At 48.7% G+C, this 16,010-nt stretch overlaps 1 protein-coding gene across 1 annotated transcript in view; it reads left to right on the forward strand.

Moving 5' to 3' along the window:
* The window catches only part of EXOC4 (exocyst complex component 4), a 323,699-nt gene that overhangs the window by 44,535 nt on the left and 263,154 nt on the right, over window positions 1-16,010 (forward strand). Inside the window, exon 7 of the mRNA XM_081331755.1 lies at window positions 8,337-8,514. Within this exon, the coding sequence (XP_081187881.1) occupies window positions 8,337-8,514 (178 nt within the window). The remainder of the gene's footprint in view (window positions 1-8,336; window positions 8,515-16,010) is intronic.

A 16,010-nucleotide genomic window follows, 5' to 3' on the forward strand; every position in this document is an offset into this window, starting at 1 on the left:
CCTTCCTTCCTTCCTCCGTTCCACCCTCCCTCCTTCCTTCCTTCCTTCCTCCCTCCCTTCCTTCTTCCCTCCGTTCCTTCCTTCCTCCCTCCCTCCCTCCCTCCTCCCTTCCTTCCTTCTCTCCCTCCCTCCTTCCTTCCCTCCTCCCTTCCTCCTCCCTTCCTTCCTTCCTTCCCTCCTTCCTCCATTCCTCCCTCCCTCCTTTCTCCGTACCTCCTTCCCTTCTTCCTTCCCTCCTCCCTCCCTCCCTCCTTCCTTCCTTCCTTCCCTCCTTCCTCCGTTCCTCCCTCCCTCCTTTCTCCGTACCTCCTTCCCTTCTTCCTTCCCTCCCTCCCTCCCTTCCTTCCTTCCTTCCTTCCTTCCTTCCTTCCTTCCTTCCTTCCTCCCTCCCTTCCTTCTTCCCTCCGTTCCTTCCTTCCTCCCTCCCTCCCTCCCTCCCTCCTCCCTTCCTTCCTTCTCTCCCTTCCTTCCTTCCTTCCCTCCTTCCTCCATTCCTCCCTCCCTCCTTTCTCCGTACCTCCTTCCCTTCTTCCTTCCCTCCTCCCTCCCTCCCTCCCTCCTTCCTTCCTTCCTTCCCTCCTTCCTCCGTTCCTCCCTCCCTCCTTTCTCCGTACCTCCTTCCCTTCTTCCTTCCCTCCCTCCCTCCCTTCCTTCCTTCCTTCCTTCCTTCCTTCCTTCCTTCCTTCCTTCCTTCCTCTGTTCCTCCCTCCCTCCCTCGTCTTTGAGTAGAGCTGATGGAGCATCAGTTTCCTTCCTTCTTCCGTGGCATTTTTGGAGAAAGAGTGTTTTCTGGATGACGGCCACGGGATGTCTCCGGCCGGGCTGACCTTTCATTATCCTGAGCTGACAGGCTCACATTCATCCCAGGGTCTTCTCTAACAGGCAGTTTAAATACTGAGGGAGAAAATAATGCTTGGGATAATTTGGGCTGATAGTGTGTTTGGATTCAGCCAGGCAAGTTTCATTAAGCTGGACCCTTCTCCCTGAACGCTTATCTGATCTGCTGAGGACTCGGCGATCTTCTCTCTGCATCGTGCTAAGGAGAGCAAGATGGGACGAATTGAAAGTGGAAGACCGCTATCAAAAGCTAGTTTGGTGTAGTGGTTAAGGTTCTGACCTAAAACCAGGAGACGGTGAGTTCTAGTCCTGCCTTAGGCATGAACACCGGCTGGGTGACTTTAGGCCAATCACCAGGAGACGGTGAGTTCTGGTTCCTCCTTAGGGAGAAAAGCCAGCTGGATGACTTAGGGCCAGTCACCAGGAAACACCAGGGGAGCCATGAAATTAAGCTGGATTTCAGCGTCCAAGGAAATGATGGTCTCCGGAAAAGACAAAGGCCACTAGTCCCTAGCCTTTTTCCTGCTGTTAGCCGTCTGCAAGGCAGAGAGCAAACACAAAGCAACATTTGCAATCTTAAATCAGCAAAGCTGGAGAATAAATTTGGCTGGGCTGCCTGGGGAGGGGGGCGGAATCAATTAAGCCAAACAGCCTGGCGTTATTTCTTAATTGTTTATCGGAGGGGATTTTGCCCCTCTCCAATATGCTGACCTTACCAACTCAGTGTCAAATGGAGCAAAGGGATTTTCTGACAACACTCTTTCAGTTTTAAAATGGGGGGGGGAGAGGGGGGGTAAGGGAAGAGTTCCTCGGAGAACCAGTGTTGTTCCTAGCTAGCTCTATCTAACTCTCCATAAAAACAGATTCTCTATCTGGCTCTTCTCTCCACCGTCCCGAAAAGGCCGAAAACAAATGATGCCAACAGGATGATAATTCTTCCTTAATTAAAAAAAGGGCTAATATAAAAAAAATAAAACGGCAGAGTCCAAAGAGCCTTGAACCACCTTTTTGGAGCGAAAGCCAACGGCGTTTGTTCACCGCAAATACCTTTCCGATTGGAGCTGGGGTGCTAGTTCAGCATCCTTTGTGATCCGGGAGGATCTCCGAGGAGAGACAGCCTGTTTTTTTGTGGGACAGTCACTTGGTGCGCTGCGCTGTACTTAGACTGGTTAAGGATAAGAGGTTGTCATGCTCTAAGGCAGGGGTCCCCAACCCCTGGTCCATGGACCATTACCAGGCTGCAACATGCCAGCCACCGGGCCGCACAAACAAGCAAAGCCCCATTCGTGGGATGCAGGCAGCACACAAAACCACACACTCGCCGGTCCGCGAAAAACCTTTCTCCGTGGAACCGGTCCCTGGTGCCCGAAAGATTGGGGACCTCTACTCTAAGACAGAGTTCCCCAACCTATGGGCCGCGGCCCACTGGGGCCGTGTGAGTGGCTGGCCACTGTGTGCGCACGCACACGCTCCCACCCCCCTTTTGCCAATGTTAGCCAAGCCGTGTGTTGAGAGCTGGCACTAGCCAAACTGTGAGCTGTGAGCCTCGCGCCGGTGCTAGCAGCCCCGTTTGCGGAGCGTGCATGTTCGCTGCCCTGTTTGCGCGCTCGTGCACACAGCCACATTAGCGTGTGTGCGCATGCATGCCTAAAGGTACCTGTCCCTCCTTTTCCCACCGGGTCGTCCACACAGAAAGGTTGGGGACCCCTGCTCTAATATCGTCTCCTGGTGATTGGCCCAAAGTCACCCAGCTGGCTTTTCTGCCTAAGGAGGAACTAGAACTCACTGTCTCCTGGTGACTGGCCCAAAGTCACCCAGCTGGCTTTCATGCCTAAGGAGGAACTAGAACTCACCGTCTCCTGGTGATTGGCCCAAAGTCACCCAGCTGGCTTTCATGCCTAAGGAGGAACTAGAAATCACCGTCTCCTGGTGATTGGCCCAAAGTCACCCAGCTGGCTTTCATGGCTAAGGCGGGACTAGAACTCACTGTCTCCTGGTGACTGGCCCAAAGTCACCCAGCTGGCTTTCACGCCTGAGGAGGAACTAGAACTCACCGTCTCCTGGTGATTTGGCCCAAAGTCACCTAGTCGGTGTTCATGCCTAAGGCAGGACAGTGTTTTCACAGCGTCTAGAATGAAGAAGAACCTTTCTCTACAGTTAGTCATCAACTTATTTGTTTGTCAGAAGGTCATGAAATCCCGGGACCTTGCGACCGTCAAAAATACGAACCGGTTGCCAAGCGTCTGAATTTTGATCACTTGACCACGGGGGAACGCTGTAACGGTCGCAGGTGTGAAAAACGGTCGAAAGCGGCTTGCTTTCCCCCAGTGCCTCTGTAACCTTGAACGGTCGCTAAACGAACGGTCGCAAGCCGAGGACTCCCTGCACGGAAGGGATGTTTTGCCTCGGCGTTCGGTGACGGCGGGATCACTTGCTGATAACTTGCCTCATCCTTCGAAGGAGAATAAACAGCGAGAGGTTTTTTCCCCAAATTGTTCTCATCTCTCTCTGAGTAATTTCCTGCGACAAGTCACCGCCAGACCCTAAAATATTTATAGGTTTTGCTACGGCACATTAATTACAATAATTGGGTTCTAAGCAGGCATAGGGAGAGGTAATTGAGGCAGTGGCTCTGATAAGGATGGAGGAGGAAGTACCTTGTCATAAAAAAGTGATAATTGCTCCGCTGATGTACCCCAAGGCTTCAGGTGTCCAGTCCGCTCGTAGATCCAACGGCCCCTTCCCGTTGTAAGGTTGTGGGCGCCGAGGTACTTAACAACTTTCAGAGCACATTTATCATCTTACTGTTATGACTCAGGGCCAGCCGGTGGGTCCGGCAGCCGGTTCAGATGTATCGGATGACTCAGATGAGGGGGAGGAGGAGGGTGTGGAAGACGAACCGGCTGATGATGGCTTGGAGGCTTCGCAGAGCCCTCAGCCGGGGCCCTCTTCTCAGCTGCGTGAGCCCGATAGTGCGGAGGATGATGACCCACAGCTGGCCCTGTTCAAGGACGCCCGACGCAGGAGGCAGTCGAGCAGGAACAAACAAAGAAAGGCTGTGGGACTCCTCGGGAGGAGGCACAGGGAGACCACGCCCTGAACTCTAAATAAAAGGAGTGTTTGGGGAGGGGCTGGTTGCTGAAAGCAACCCTTCCGCTTGAGGATTCAAGTTCCTGTGTTTCTTGTTCTGTTGTTTTGCTTGTGAATTAAACTTGGCAGACGCTTTGCAACCTCAGACGCTCTCCAGTCTCTACTGCTTGAACAGGGGTTTGCCTTATTACAAGGCCGGTAGTTGGCTGGTTCAGAACACTTACTAAAAATCGGTACTTTCCTGAATGTTTTATTAAATGCGCTTAGGCGTAGGCGGAAACAACGCGACAGGACCGGATTTAAAGGCCTGAGAAAAACTGGGAAATTTCTAACAGGTGTGAGCGGAGGTGCCTCCAAAGCACCTCTTCAGAACATTCGGAAGGAATTGTAAAATTTTGCGGTAGCCGCAAAATGCTGAATTCTTCTTTTTTTGAGCGTAACGGTCTATACGTGCGCCAACAAAGCTCGGAATTAAGTACACACAGTCCTTGTGACTTGCGGTTCGAAAATATAGGCTTACGACATTGTTTAGTGACCGTTTGGAGTTACAACAACGGGACTGAAAAGGGGGACTTACGACCGATTTTCACAGTTACGACCGTTGCAGAATGCCCCGGGTCAGGTGATCAAAATTAAGATGCCAGGGGGCAATTGGCTCATATTTATGACAGTCGTGGCGTCCTGGTGGGGGGGGGGTGTCCCTGGGAAGCCAGATTCACTTAACAGCCGTGCAACTAACTTAGCAGCTGCAGTGATTCGCTTAACAGCTGTGGCAAGAAAAGTCGTAAAATGGGGCCCAGCTCAGTTAACAGCGGTCTCGCTTAGCAACATAAATTTCGGGGGCTCGGTTGTGGTCGTAGGTTGAGGACTACCTGTGTTAGTTTTTGGCAGGCCTGGGCCAGTTCTGTACGATCTAGCTGAAAAAGGGTCTTAAAACCCAGATCCAATCTTCCAACAGTCTGCCCCCTCCTCCCCTTCCTTAGTCATGTGACTGGGCACTTTGCCTCATCCCGTGGTCATGTGACCATGTTCCCCCCCCCCAAATAAAATAAAAATGGATTTGCACTTAGGACCACCCCATTTGCTGAACTACCTCTGCAAAAAAGAAAAGTCATAAAATCAGGTTGGTCCTTGACCGCCCCCGTTTGCAGCTGTAAACGGTCATAACTTCAAAAACTGCCCACTTTTCTATTACAGTCGTAACTCAAGGACTACCTCACGGTCGTAACTCGAGACTCCCTGTCGCGTAAAACAGCGTCCTGCTCGTCCATTTAAAACACACACGATGAAAGGGAATTTTCCTCTCTTAAGAAATACCTATTTTATCTGTTGAGAATAACGAGCAGAATGCCTTTGAAAGGCAGATGGGGAAGACCGTGTAAGGTTGCCCTTTATATCCTACAAGACATTGGTAATTATTATGTGTAACAATGCATAATAATCTCCAGTAATGTTATATTATGTATAATTTAACCTATTGTGTGTGGAGGACATGATGGATGTTAGAAATTAATATACGACTGCAAACGAATGAATCTTAACGCCAGCAACGTAGCCTTTTGCTTCTCTAAAATCTATAAGGATAAAAAATAAGAAAGAAAAAGAAATGAATAGAGTTTTCAGAAGCTGGGGCGAAAAAAGGGAGCTTGAGTTAGTGAGGTTTTCTGAGGTGTGTAATTTATTACACATTTGACATAATGTGGAATTTATAGGTCTGACTCTGTTCACTGATACTGTACTTGTTTCAGGGAAAAATACTGATACATAACAACATTAATTAAATTACTGGTTGCTTTTAACACAGAGTTAGATTTATTGCTCTCGAAATACAGGCCATTGCACTTGGCAGGGCACAGAATACATATTATTAACTGCCTGGAGTTGTTGGGAGCTGGGCAGTGTACAGATTTAATACTGCTAAATATCATGCTATCCTCCTTTTGATTTCAAGGGAAAGAGGTACAGGGGAAAAGGTCATCTGGTTCACAAATATTAATCTCTGAGGGAAAAGGTTAATCTCTGAGAGAGCCAGTTTGCTCTAGAAGCCAGGAGAGGGTGAGTTCTAGTCCCGCCTTAGGCATGAAAACTGGCTGGCTGGGTCAGTCGCCCAGGAGAGGGTGAGTTCTAGTCCCGCCTTAAGCATGAGAGCCAGCTGGATGGGTCAATTGCCCAGGTGGCGGTGAGTTCTAGTCCCGCCTTAGGCATGAAAACTGGCTGGCTGGGTCAATCATCCAGGAGACGGTGAGTTCTAGTCCCTCCTTAGGCATGAAAACTGGCTGGGTGGGTCAATCATCCAGGAGACAGGAGACAGTGAGTTCTAGTCCCTCCTTAGGCACGAAAACTGGCTGGGTGGGTCAATCATCCAGGAGACGGTGAGTTCTAGTCCCTCCTTAGGCACGAAAACTGGCTGGGTGGGTCAATTGCCCAGGAGACGGTGAGTTCTAGTCCCTCCTTAGGCACTAAAAATGGCCGGGTGCGTCAATATCCAGGAGACAGTGAGTTCTAGTCCCTCCTTAGGCACGAAAACTGGCTGGGTGGGTCAATCATCTAGGAGATGGTGAGTTCTAGTCCCTCCTTAGGCACGAAAACTGGCTGGGTGGGTCAATTGCCCAGGAGACGGTGAGTTCTAGTCCTTCCTTAGGCACTAAAAATGGCCGGGTGCGTCAATATCCAGGAGACAGTGAGTTCTAGTCCCTCCTTAGGCAGAAAAACTGGCTGGGTGGGTCAATCATCCAGGAGACGTTGAGTTCTAGTCCCTCCTTAGGCACAAAAACTGACTGGGTGGGTCAATATCCAGGAGACGGTGAGTTCTAGTCCCTCCTTAGGCAGGAAAACTGGCTGGGTGGGTCAATCATCCAGGAGACGTTGAGTTCTAGTCCCTCCTTAGGCACAAAAACTGACTGGGTGGGTCAATATCCAGGAGACGGTGAGTTCTAGTCCCTCCTTAGGCACAAAAACTGGCTGGGTGGTCAATATCCAGGAGACGGTGAGTTCTAGTCCCTCCTTAGGCAGGAAAACTGGCTGGGTGGGTCAATCGCCCAGAAAACGGTGAGTTCTAGTTCCTTTCTTAGGCATGAGAGCCGACTGGGCGACTTTGGATTGATTATCTTTGGGCTTCCTGGTTATGTCATGCATTCACCAATTCCACCAACTTCTGACTTGGAGCTGGGATTGTGTGAAGGATCTGAACTATTTATCTTCCGCTCCAATTAATGACAGTCCCCACTTCGTTGCTGTTCTTTAAAGAATTTTTTTTTATTATTATTCCAGCATGCTTTCAGTCACGGGTGACCGACTATAGGTCCCTATCTTGGGTTTTGGCTCTGCTTTTAATGTGGCTTTTTGGTTTTGATACTGATAACGGATTTAATTCTTTATTACTATGGTTCTGGGTGCTTTTCCAAAGGGCAACTGGACTGTCTTTGTTTTTCCTTGAAGACGTTTCCCTTCTCACCCGAGACGCTTGTTCAGTTCTGACCGAATGATGGGGAATGGAAGGAGTTATGTTCCTTGCAGTCATCTGGTTGTTAGTACTCTCTCCGAGAGTCGTTCAGGCCACTTGGAGGTTTATCGGTGCCCTCAGGGTCACCTCATAAGAGCGCAAATGGGTGAGGAACAAAGCAGCTAGACTTCTTTGGGATCAGAAAGAGACAGACAGACAGACAGATAGAAAGCAGGTACGTAAATAGAAGATAGATAGAGGCATGATGGATGGATGAATAAATAGAAGATAGGGTTCTGTTCCAGCCTACGACCGGCCCTGTTTGTGTGTCAGGGACAACCCCTTTACAGTCAATAGGCTGGAAAAACCCAACCCAAATTTATTTACAGTTCAAACAAAAAAGCAGCAGAATATTTTCTTCAATAAATGATTCAAAACATCAAACGAGTCAACAAACAAAACAGATTAGCAGGAATAGACCAGGATTCTCTTTGAATGTCTCCGAACGGTTGCCTTCAGCAACCAGCACCACCCACACCTTCCCCTTTTATTATCTGTCCCAAGGCGTGGCTTCTCATTGCCTTCTCCTCCTCTCACTTAGTTGCCTCATTGATTTTCTCTGCTCTGCTCTGCTGGATTGCCTTCTGCTTCTAGCATCTCTGAACAGATTCAGCTGTGACTCCTCTGAGTCCGACCCCTCCTCCTCACCCAGCTGAGCCTCGTGAGGAACACGACTGGAGGGGCCAGGCTGAGAGTCCTGCAGTGCATCAGAGCCTCCCTCCGACACCGAAGGCTCTCCAACCCCCTCCTCCTCCTCCTCAGATTCCTCAGATGCAGCTGCTGGGAGCACAGGCTGGCACTGAATCACAACAGATAGACAGACAGACGAGACATGGAAAGATAGATTTGAACAACTCACCGAGTGAAGTAGTCAAAAAGCTTCTCCCATTTCAACTTTTATTTCTAGGTTACTTTTGGAGCTGCTGGAACTTCTCTTTGACAAATTCAACGCCGTGGCTGCTGCTCACGCCATCGTCCTGGGACATCTCCAGCAGACTGTGTTGTCTCCTTCCAGCCAGTATGATGGCGACATTAAGTTGTACGACATGGCAGTTGTCTGGGTGAAGATCCAAGATGTCTTGCAGGTAAGAAACTTCCCACGAAGTTAGTAAAAACAAAAATGATGAATTCCGGGATATAAGAGAAAATTCTTCTTTATTGCTGAGCTTTCGTCAACAAGCTGTTGACATCATCAGAGCAAGGGCTGAATGATAAGGGAGTCAGTACATACTTATCATTCAGCCCTTGCTCTGATGATGTCAACAGCTTGTTGACGAAAGCTCAGCAATAAAGAGGAATTTTCTCTTATATCCCGGAGGTCATCGTTTTTATTTTTACTAACTTCAAATGTCTACACCCGGGATTCCAGTTTTTAAATTTATTAAATATATGTATATGTATATGTACTGTATATGTATATGTATATGTCAGTGGGTTAGGACACTGAGCTCGTCGATCAGATGGTCGGCAGTTTGGCGGGTTGAATCCCGAGTGCTGCGTAACAGAGTGAGCGCCTGTTACTCGTCCCTGCTTCTGCCAACCTAGCAGTTCGAAAGCACGTAAAAATGCAAGTAGAAAAATAGGGACCACTACGGTGGGAAGGTAACAGCGTTCCGTGCGCCTTTGGCGTCTAGTCATGCCGGCCACATGACCACGGAGACGTCCTCGGACAAGCGCTGGCTCTTCGGCTTTGAAACGGAGATGAGCACCGGCCCCTAGAGTTGGAAACGACTACCACGCATGTGCGGGGGAACCTTTACCTTATATATGTATATATGTATATATACGTATAGGGGACATGGTGGCTCAGTGGGTTAGGACGCTGAGCTTGTCGATCAGATGGTCGGCAGTTTGGCGGGTCGAATCCCGAGTGCCGCGTAGCAGAGTGAGCGCCTGTTACTCGTCCCAGCTTCTGCCAACCTAGCAGTTCGAAAGCACGTCAAAATGCAAGTAGAAAAATAGGGACCACTCCGGTGGGAAGGTAACAGCGTTCCGTGCGCCTTTGGCGTCTAGTCATGCCGGCCACATGACCACGGAGACGTCCTCGGACAAGCGCCAGCTCTTCGGCTTTGTATATATATATATATGTGTATATATATATGTGTATATATTATATATTATAAGATATATTATAAGGTCTTGGAAATCTGAGCGCTCCCTCTTTCTGTGTGTAAGTTGTTAGCAATGGCATAAGTTTGAGCAAGAGGCTTTGATTAAATTTTTGAAGATGCAGCTGTTTTGCCACACAGGGGCTAAGAGAAATAGATTTCCCAGGGCACCTTTCCCCTTTTCTGGCGTGCCAGGACGTCTTATAGTTGGGTTGCGAATGTTTCCGCCCTTGTTTTACAGCGTTGTCATCTTCTGGGCGAGGCAAACAGGGCTTGAAATGCTGGATTTGTGCGCATTACAGCCGAGATGCTGCAGGAAGGCCTAATGTAGAAAGTCCTGATGCTCTAATACAGGGGTCTTCAAACTTGGCCCTTGGATGACTGGTGGACTTCAACTCCCAGAATTCCTCAGCCAGCGTGCCACACTGGCTGAGGAATTCTGAGAGTTGAAGTCCACCAGACACCCAAGGGCCAAGTTTGAAGACACCCCCCCCCCCAGCTCTAGGATAAAATGGACCAGCTGTTCGGATCATTTTTCAGAAGGGGAGGAGCAGGCATAATGAAGCAAGGTCATCTTTATGTTATTCTATTATATTCAAAGCAGAGCACATCTTTGCTCCGTGAAATGCATTGGGTGCCAGTTTGCTTCGGAGTTCAATTCAAAGTGTCGGTTGTGCCCTCCTACGTGGTATGGGGCCAGGCGATGTAGGGACCCGGTTTTGCCCCGTCCCATCGACCCGTCCCAGCCTGTCAAGTAGGGAAGACATATTGCAGACCCCGTCAGTTAAAGAATTCCAGCTTGCGGGGGGGGGGGGGTGTCAAAGAAGAGAGTCTTCTCTGCCATTGTCCACAACCTATGGGATATTCTCCCCCCCCGGGGGTGAGGCGGACCCCTACTCTCCTGACCGTCACCAAAAGAATCAAAACATGGCACTGCAGCCTTGCGCCTGGCACCCAAAGGATGGGTCGTGGGACTGACTGGTGTCCTGACAGCCCTTCTTCCGCCTCTTAAAGTAGTTTTGAGTAGTTTTACCAGCATTTAACCCTCCTCGTAAAATTGTAATTTTTTATCCATCGCTTTTATTTTTTAACATTTTGTTGCATACCACCCAAGGTCCCCCTGTGAGGGAGATGGGCAGCTCGAAAATGTGAATAATAAATAAAATAAATAGCCCGGCTGTAATTTACGAAGGGGACTGAAGAAGATAAGATAAGATAAGATAAGATAAGATAAGATAAAGCTAAAGATAACCTTTATTGTCATTTTTTTTACTGTGGGCGCAACGGCGCACATCAAAAATGAAATTGAGTTGCCCGCTCTCAAAGTGAAAGACGTACGTGACACGCACCTAAAACATACTACATACGGCATATGTATAGACCCACGCCCCTACATATACATAAGAAATAAATATTAAAGTGGGTCCCGATTTCTCAGTTTTTAGCCTTAGGCAATGTTGTTTAGGTCTTTAGTCTGACACATTGTCTTTATAGGAGCGGCGGTTAGCTGTGTCCCAAGCATTTTGATTAAGCTGGAGTTTAGGTACAATATTTCAGACAAAAAAGGGGATGCAGCATCAAAAGCAGAACAAGATTTACAGCTTGGACAATTTTGTGCACCGTGCATAGCACAACGGCGAGAACGTGAGAGGTGTTCTGGGCCACAGGTCTGCAACCCGCGGCTCCGGAGCCGCATGCGGCTCTTTCAGCCGTCTCCTGCGGCTCCCAGTCCTCTGTCATGTGCAGTCCCCCCCAAAAAAAAGTGGGAATAAAAATGTTCAACCAATCAATTCAGATATGCAGGGTAGGTGGATATCTCGCCTTGGCTCCACTCTTCCGTCAAACCCTGTTCTGCGCATGCGCGCATGTACGCGCATGTCCACACATTTTTTGCGGCTCCCAGTTTTTCCTTTTGTGAGGGAACCGGTTCCGAGTGGCTCTTTCACTGTTTCAGGTTGCTGACCCCTGTTCTGGGCAAATCGGGAAATAGTTGTTTGCTTCTCAGTGCAGTTGATTACAGGTGGGATTCAAATCAGAAGCAAAAAAAGATGCCATAAGATAAACCCAGATAGGGACCTTGTCCGACCTAGGATCGTTTGCAATTTAAATTTCAGTTCGGGAAGGCAGAGAAAAGAGGGAGACACCGAAAAATGCAAATGTGAATGCGCCAGCGGTGAAAACGAACTAATATTAGATACTGAAGCTTTGGTTTCGGTCAGAGTTGAGTTTTGAGGCTTGCAGAAAATCAATTCTTAATAGGATAATAGCAGATTGATAATTGCTTTAATTAGATGGCCCAATTCATGTGGGAATGTTGAGAAATGAGAATGCTCTTATTTTTCACTTAAAATCCACGATTAAATGTGTGAGATGCATTTGCTCTCCAAGTGTGCAGTGGGGCCCTGGAGGCCCTTCCTAAATTTGTACTCTGAACGTGTCCCAGGATATCGTCTGTGGAGATGCTCTGTCATCCAGGTCAATGTTATCCCCAAAGGTGCTTTTTTTAGGAGGCAACTGGACTTTCTTGTTTTTCTTTGAAGGGGTTTCGCTTCTCATCCCAGAAGCTTCCTCAGGTTCTGACTGAATGGTGGAGGAGTGGAAGGATTTATACTCCTTGCAGACCGCTGGTCACTTGCCTTCTTTCAGAGAGTCACTGAGGCCACCTGGAGATTTTAACTGTGTCCTCAGGGTCATCTGAGGGATGCAAATGGGTGTGGAGCCTTCTTGGCTGCGGGATGTTTTTCTACCCTGGGTCCCTTCACCATTGAAGACGGACGCAGGCATTTGGGGAGGAGTCTGTGTTGTCTGAATCCGAACCCTGAGCGGTGCAGATGGGTCTGGAGCCTTCTTGGAACTGCGGGAAGGGCTGTGTTGTGGAGCCGTGCTTTCTGCAGGATGTTTTTCTGCCCTGGGTCCCTTCACCGCTGAAGACGGGCGCAGGCATTTGGGGAGGAGTCCGTGTTGTCTGCCTCTCAAACTGAAGCACAAATGGTTCCCGTAGTCTGCCGTGTTTCCTGGAAATCTGTTCATGCTCCTGCACCATTTGCCGGTCGCCTCTTGAAAAACCACCTTTGGATCCCAGGATAATGTTGGCAGGATTCAATCTGAGTCAGTCTCTGAGACCAGAGTTTTAGTCTTCTGAGCTTCAGACACCCTTCTAAGCACTTGGACGGTGGGGTTGGACTAGACGACCTCCAAGATCCTTTCCAACCCCATCATTCTGTGTTTCTAGGGAGCCTGTTGGACTGTTCTATGTGTTACTAATAAAGGAGGGTATTTGTCGCTCAGGGTTGACACGAGGGGTCCTTGGCGCTCTCCGAGCTTGCTTGTTTCCTTGCAGACATTTCATCACCCCAACTAGGTAACTAGGCACTGATGATGTTACCTAGTCTGGGTCATGAAACGTCTGCAAGGAAACAAGCAAGCTCAGGGAGCACCACGGTCCCCTCATATTCTATGTGTAATATTTCTGTGGTGCCTGGTTGTGTGTGGCTTTTTATTTGTTGATTGGGGTGTTGGTGGCCAGCTGTTAAGTTGTTGGTTGTTGTTTCTTTGTGCTGCCAAGTCCTTGGCTCCTAAGTACCTGGGGGTAAATCAGCATTCCTGCTGACTGATGAGGGGCCCATTTCCCAGGCTTCAATCATTTCCCTGGCTTTTTTTGTACCTGCTCGGCCAACAATCTTAGTAGCTGCGAAATTGAATGCATGTCCTTGTTCATTGCAGTGTGAGGCTACCAATGAGTTGGGGTTGCCTTGTCTGACCGCTCGGTTGTGTTCTTGCAATCTGGTTTACCACCAGCTTACCAGGTCTTCCTTCCTTCCTTCCTTCCTTCCTTCCTTCCTTCCTTCCTTCCTTCCTTCCTTCCTTCCTTCCTTCCTTCCTTCCTTCCTTCCTCATATGTTCCATTCAGAACAGAAGTGCAATATGGGTAATTGGGGTGGGGTGGGGTAGGAAGCTAAGTGGTATGAGGAGATACAGTACTGAAAAGACACTTTAGAGCAGACATGTCAAACACAAGGCCCGGGGGCCAGATCCGGCCCGCAAAGTGGTTTCATGCGGCCCACGAAGCCATCCTGGAAACAGTGAGGGAACGGCCCCCACTGCCTTGGCCCTGGCCCAGAGACCCTCCTTCTGCCAGAGACCCTCAGAGCTGTCCCACTCCTGCCCAGGCCCCCATAGGCACCCTTGATGCCAACGATGTAGAGCTGGCCACGCCCACCCAGTAGGCCATACGCACTCTAGCCACGCCCACCCAGTAGGCCACACCCACCCAGACCACACCCACCCGGCCCCCTGAGGGCAACCGCAATGCTGATGCAGCCCTCAATGAAATTGAGTTTGACACCCCTGCTTTAGAGAGTATATAGTAGCATGCTGTAACTACCTATAGCAGGGGTCTTCAAACTTCCCCCTTTGATGACTTGCGGACCTGGCTGGGGAATTCTGGGAGTTGAAGTCCGCAAGTCATCAAAGGGCCCAGTTTGAAGACCCCTGACCTAAAAGGGTGTGATTCTGAGCTGTTCCCTCTTGTTCCGTAGAAGAGAGCACACAATGACGGAAGTCCATTATAGGAAAAGAAGTGCGATTCTGCGTTATGCGCTATTAAAGATAAGATTGCCTGCTGCATTTTGTTTCAAGCCGAAAGCAAGCAAAGGTGCATGGGTGGGGAAGCAGAAAAAGATCCTATACTAGGTTAAATAAAAGAGCTCTCTTTTGTATAAACATCGCCCTGCCTGTGGAGCGAGACGCAGGACAAAGGGATGGTGACGAGTGATTGACACAAGTGACAGAACTTTGACCATGCGGGCGGTACAGACCTTCGTGGATTAAGGACCCTGCTTTTCTCAAAAGATGGGAGGGTCCTCTAGAAAATTCTAGTAATTTGCCGGAATGGTTACAATCCTCCTCCAATCCAGGGAAGATCAAAATGGGGAAAGCTGATCTGAACTGATCAGCATGCCTGGCTGAGGAATTCTGGGAGTTGAAGTCCGCAAGTCATCCAAGGGCCAAGTTGGAAGACCCCTTGACTTGCGGACTTCAACTCCCAGAATTCCTCAGCTGGGCACGCTGGCTGAAAAATTCTGGGAGTTGAAGTCCACAAGTCATAAAAGTGTCCAGGTTTGAAGACCCCTTGACTTGCGGACTTCAACTCCTAGAATTCCTCAGCCAGGGAAACTGGCTGAGGAATTCTGGGAGTTGAAGTCCGCAAGTCATCAAAGGGCCAAGTTGGAAGACTCCTTGACTTGCGGACTTCAACTCCCAGAATTCCTCAGCCGGGCACGCTGGCTGAGGAATTCTGGGAGTTGAAGTCCACAAGTCATAAAAGTGTCCAGGTTTGAAGACCCCTTGACTTGCGGACTTCAACTCCTAGAATTCCTCAGCCAGGGAAACTGGCTGAGGAATTCTGGGAGTTGAAGTCCGCAAGTCATCAAAGGGCCAAGTTGGAAGACTCCTTGACTTGCGGACTTCAACTCCCAGAATTCCTCAGCCGGGCACGCTGGCTGAGGAATTCTGGGAGTTGAAGTCCACAAGTCATAAAAGGGTCCAGGTTTGAAGAGCCCTGAATTAGAGGATGACCTTAATTTGAGAACCCCGGATTTAATAAACTAACGCTTTCCGTTTGGAAGGGGGCTCGACGGTGATTTAATTCCTCGCTTGCTCCAAGTTTAGAATACACGTTGAAGAGACCGTTTCAACTTTTTTTTTTTTTTTGCTACCCTTTGCTGTTTGCCAAGAAAACTAACCCCGATGGAAAAAAAATATCAAATTATCATCATTGGGAGGGATGTCATCCACATATTCTTCAGCCCATTAAAACCTCTCCCCCCCACAATTCTAATAACAATATCAAGATTAGAGATGAAGACTCTTAACCCTTGGCTCCTTTTGATATTATTTTTTCTCTTTCCAAACGAATAACCTGAAGACTTTTGAGAAAGAGTGCGCCAGGGGAAAAAAAACAACAACAAACACCATTCTGACAGGTGGGGTTGACTCTGCGTGTGTCTGAATCTTTTCCAAACGTTGAGGCGCGGCTTCGCCTGCAAGCAGATGGGACTTGTGGGTAGAAAACGGGCGAAGAAGCAACTGCCAAGGTTGGTGTAATCACGCCTACGCGGTGTGTGCTGCACGCTCACAGACGCATTCTTCAGCTTGGGGTTCGTAGGTTGCAAAAGAAAGCTCCTATCCTGTTAACCCTGCTTATTTTTGTAAGCGTTTATTTGATATAATAAATAAATATTTTTTTAGGAGTTTTTTTTTTAAAAAAAGATGGGTTTCACGATATTTTTAAAAGATGCAAACAATGAGAGTTCTTCAGAAAAGCAGGTGGCAGAAAAGTGTAAAGAGGGGAAAACTGAACTACGGACGGTTCTTCTTCTTCTTCTTCTTCTTCTTCTTCTTCTTTTTCTTCTACTTCTTCTACTTCTTCTTCTTCTTCTTCTTCTTCTTCTCCTTCTCCTTCTCCTTCTCCT

The sequence above is a fragment of the Vipera berus genome (assembly GCF_964194415.1).
Source record: "Vipera berus genome assembly, chromosome: 6".
NCBI classification, from domain to species: Eukaryota; Metazoa; Chordata; class Lepidosauria; order Squamata; family Viperidae; genus Vipera; species Vipera berus.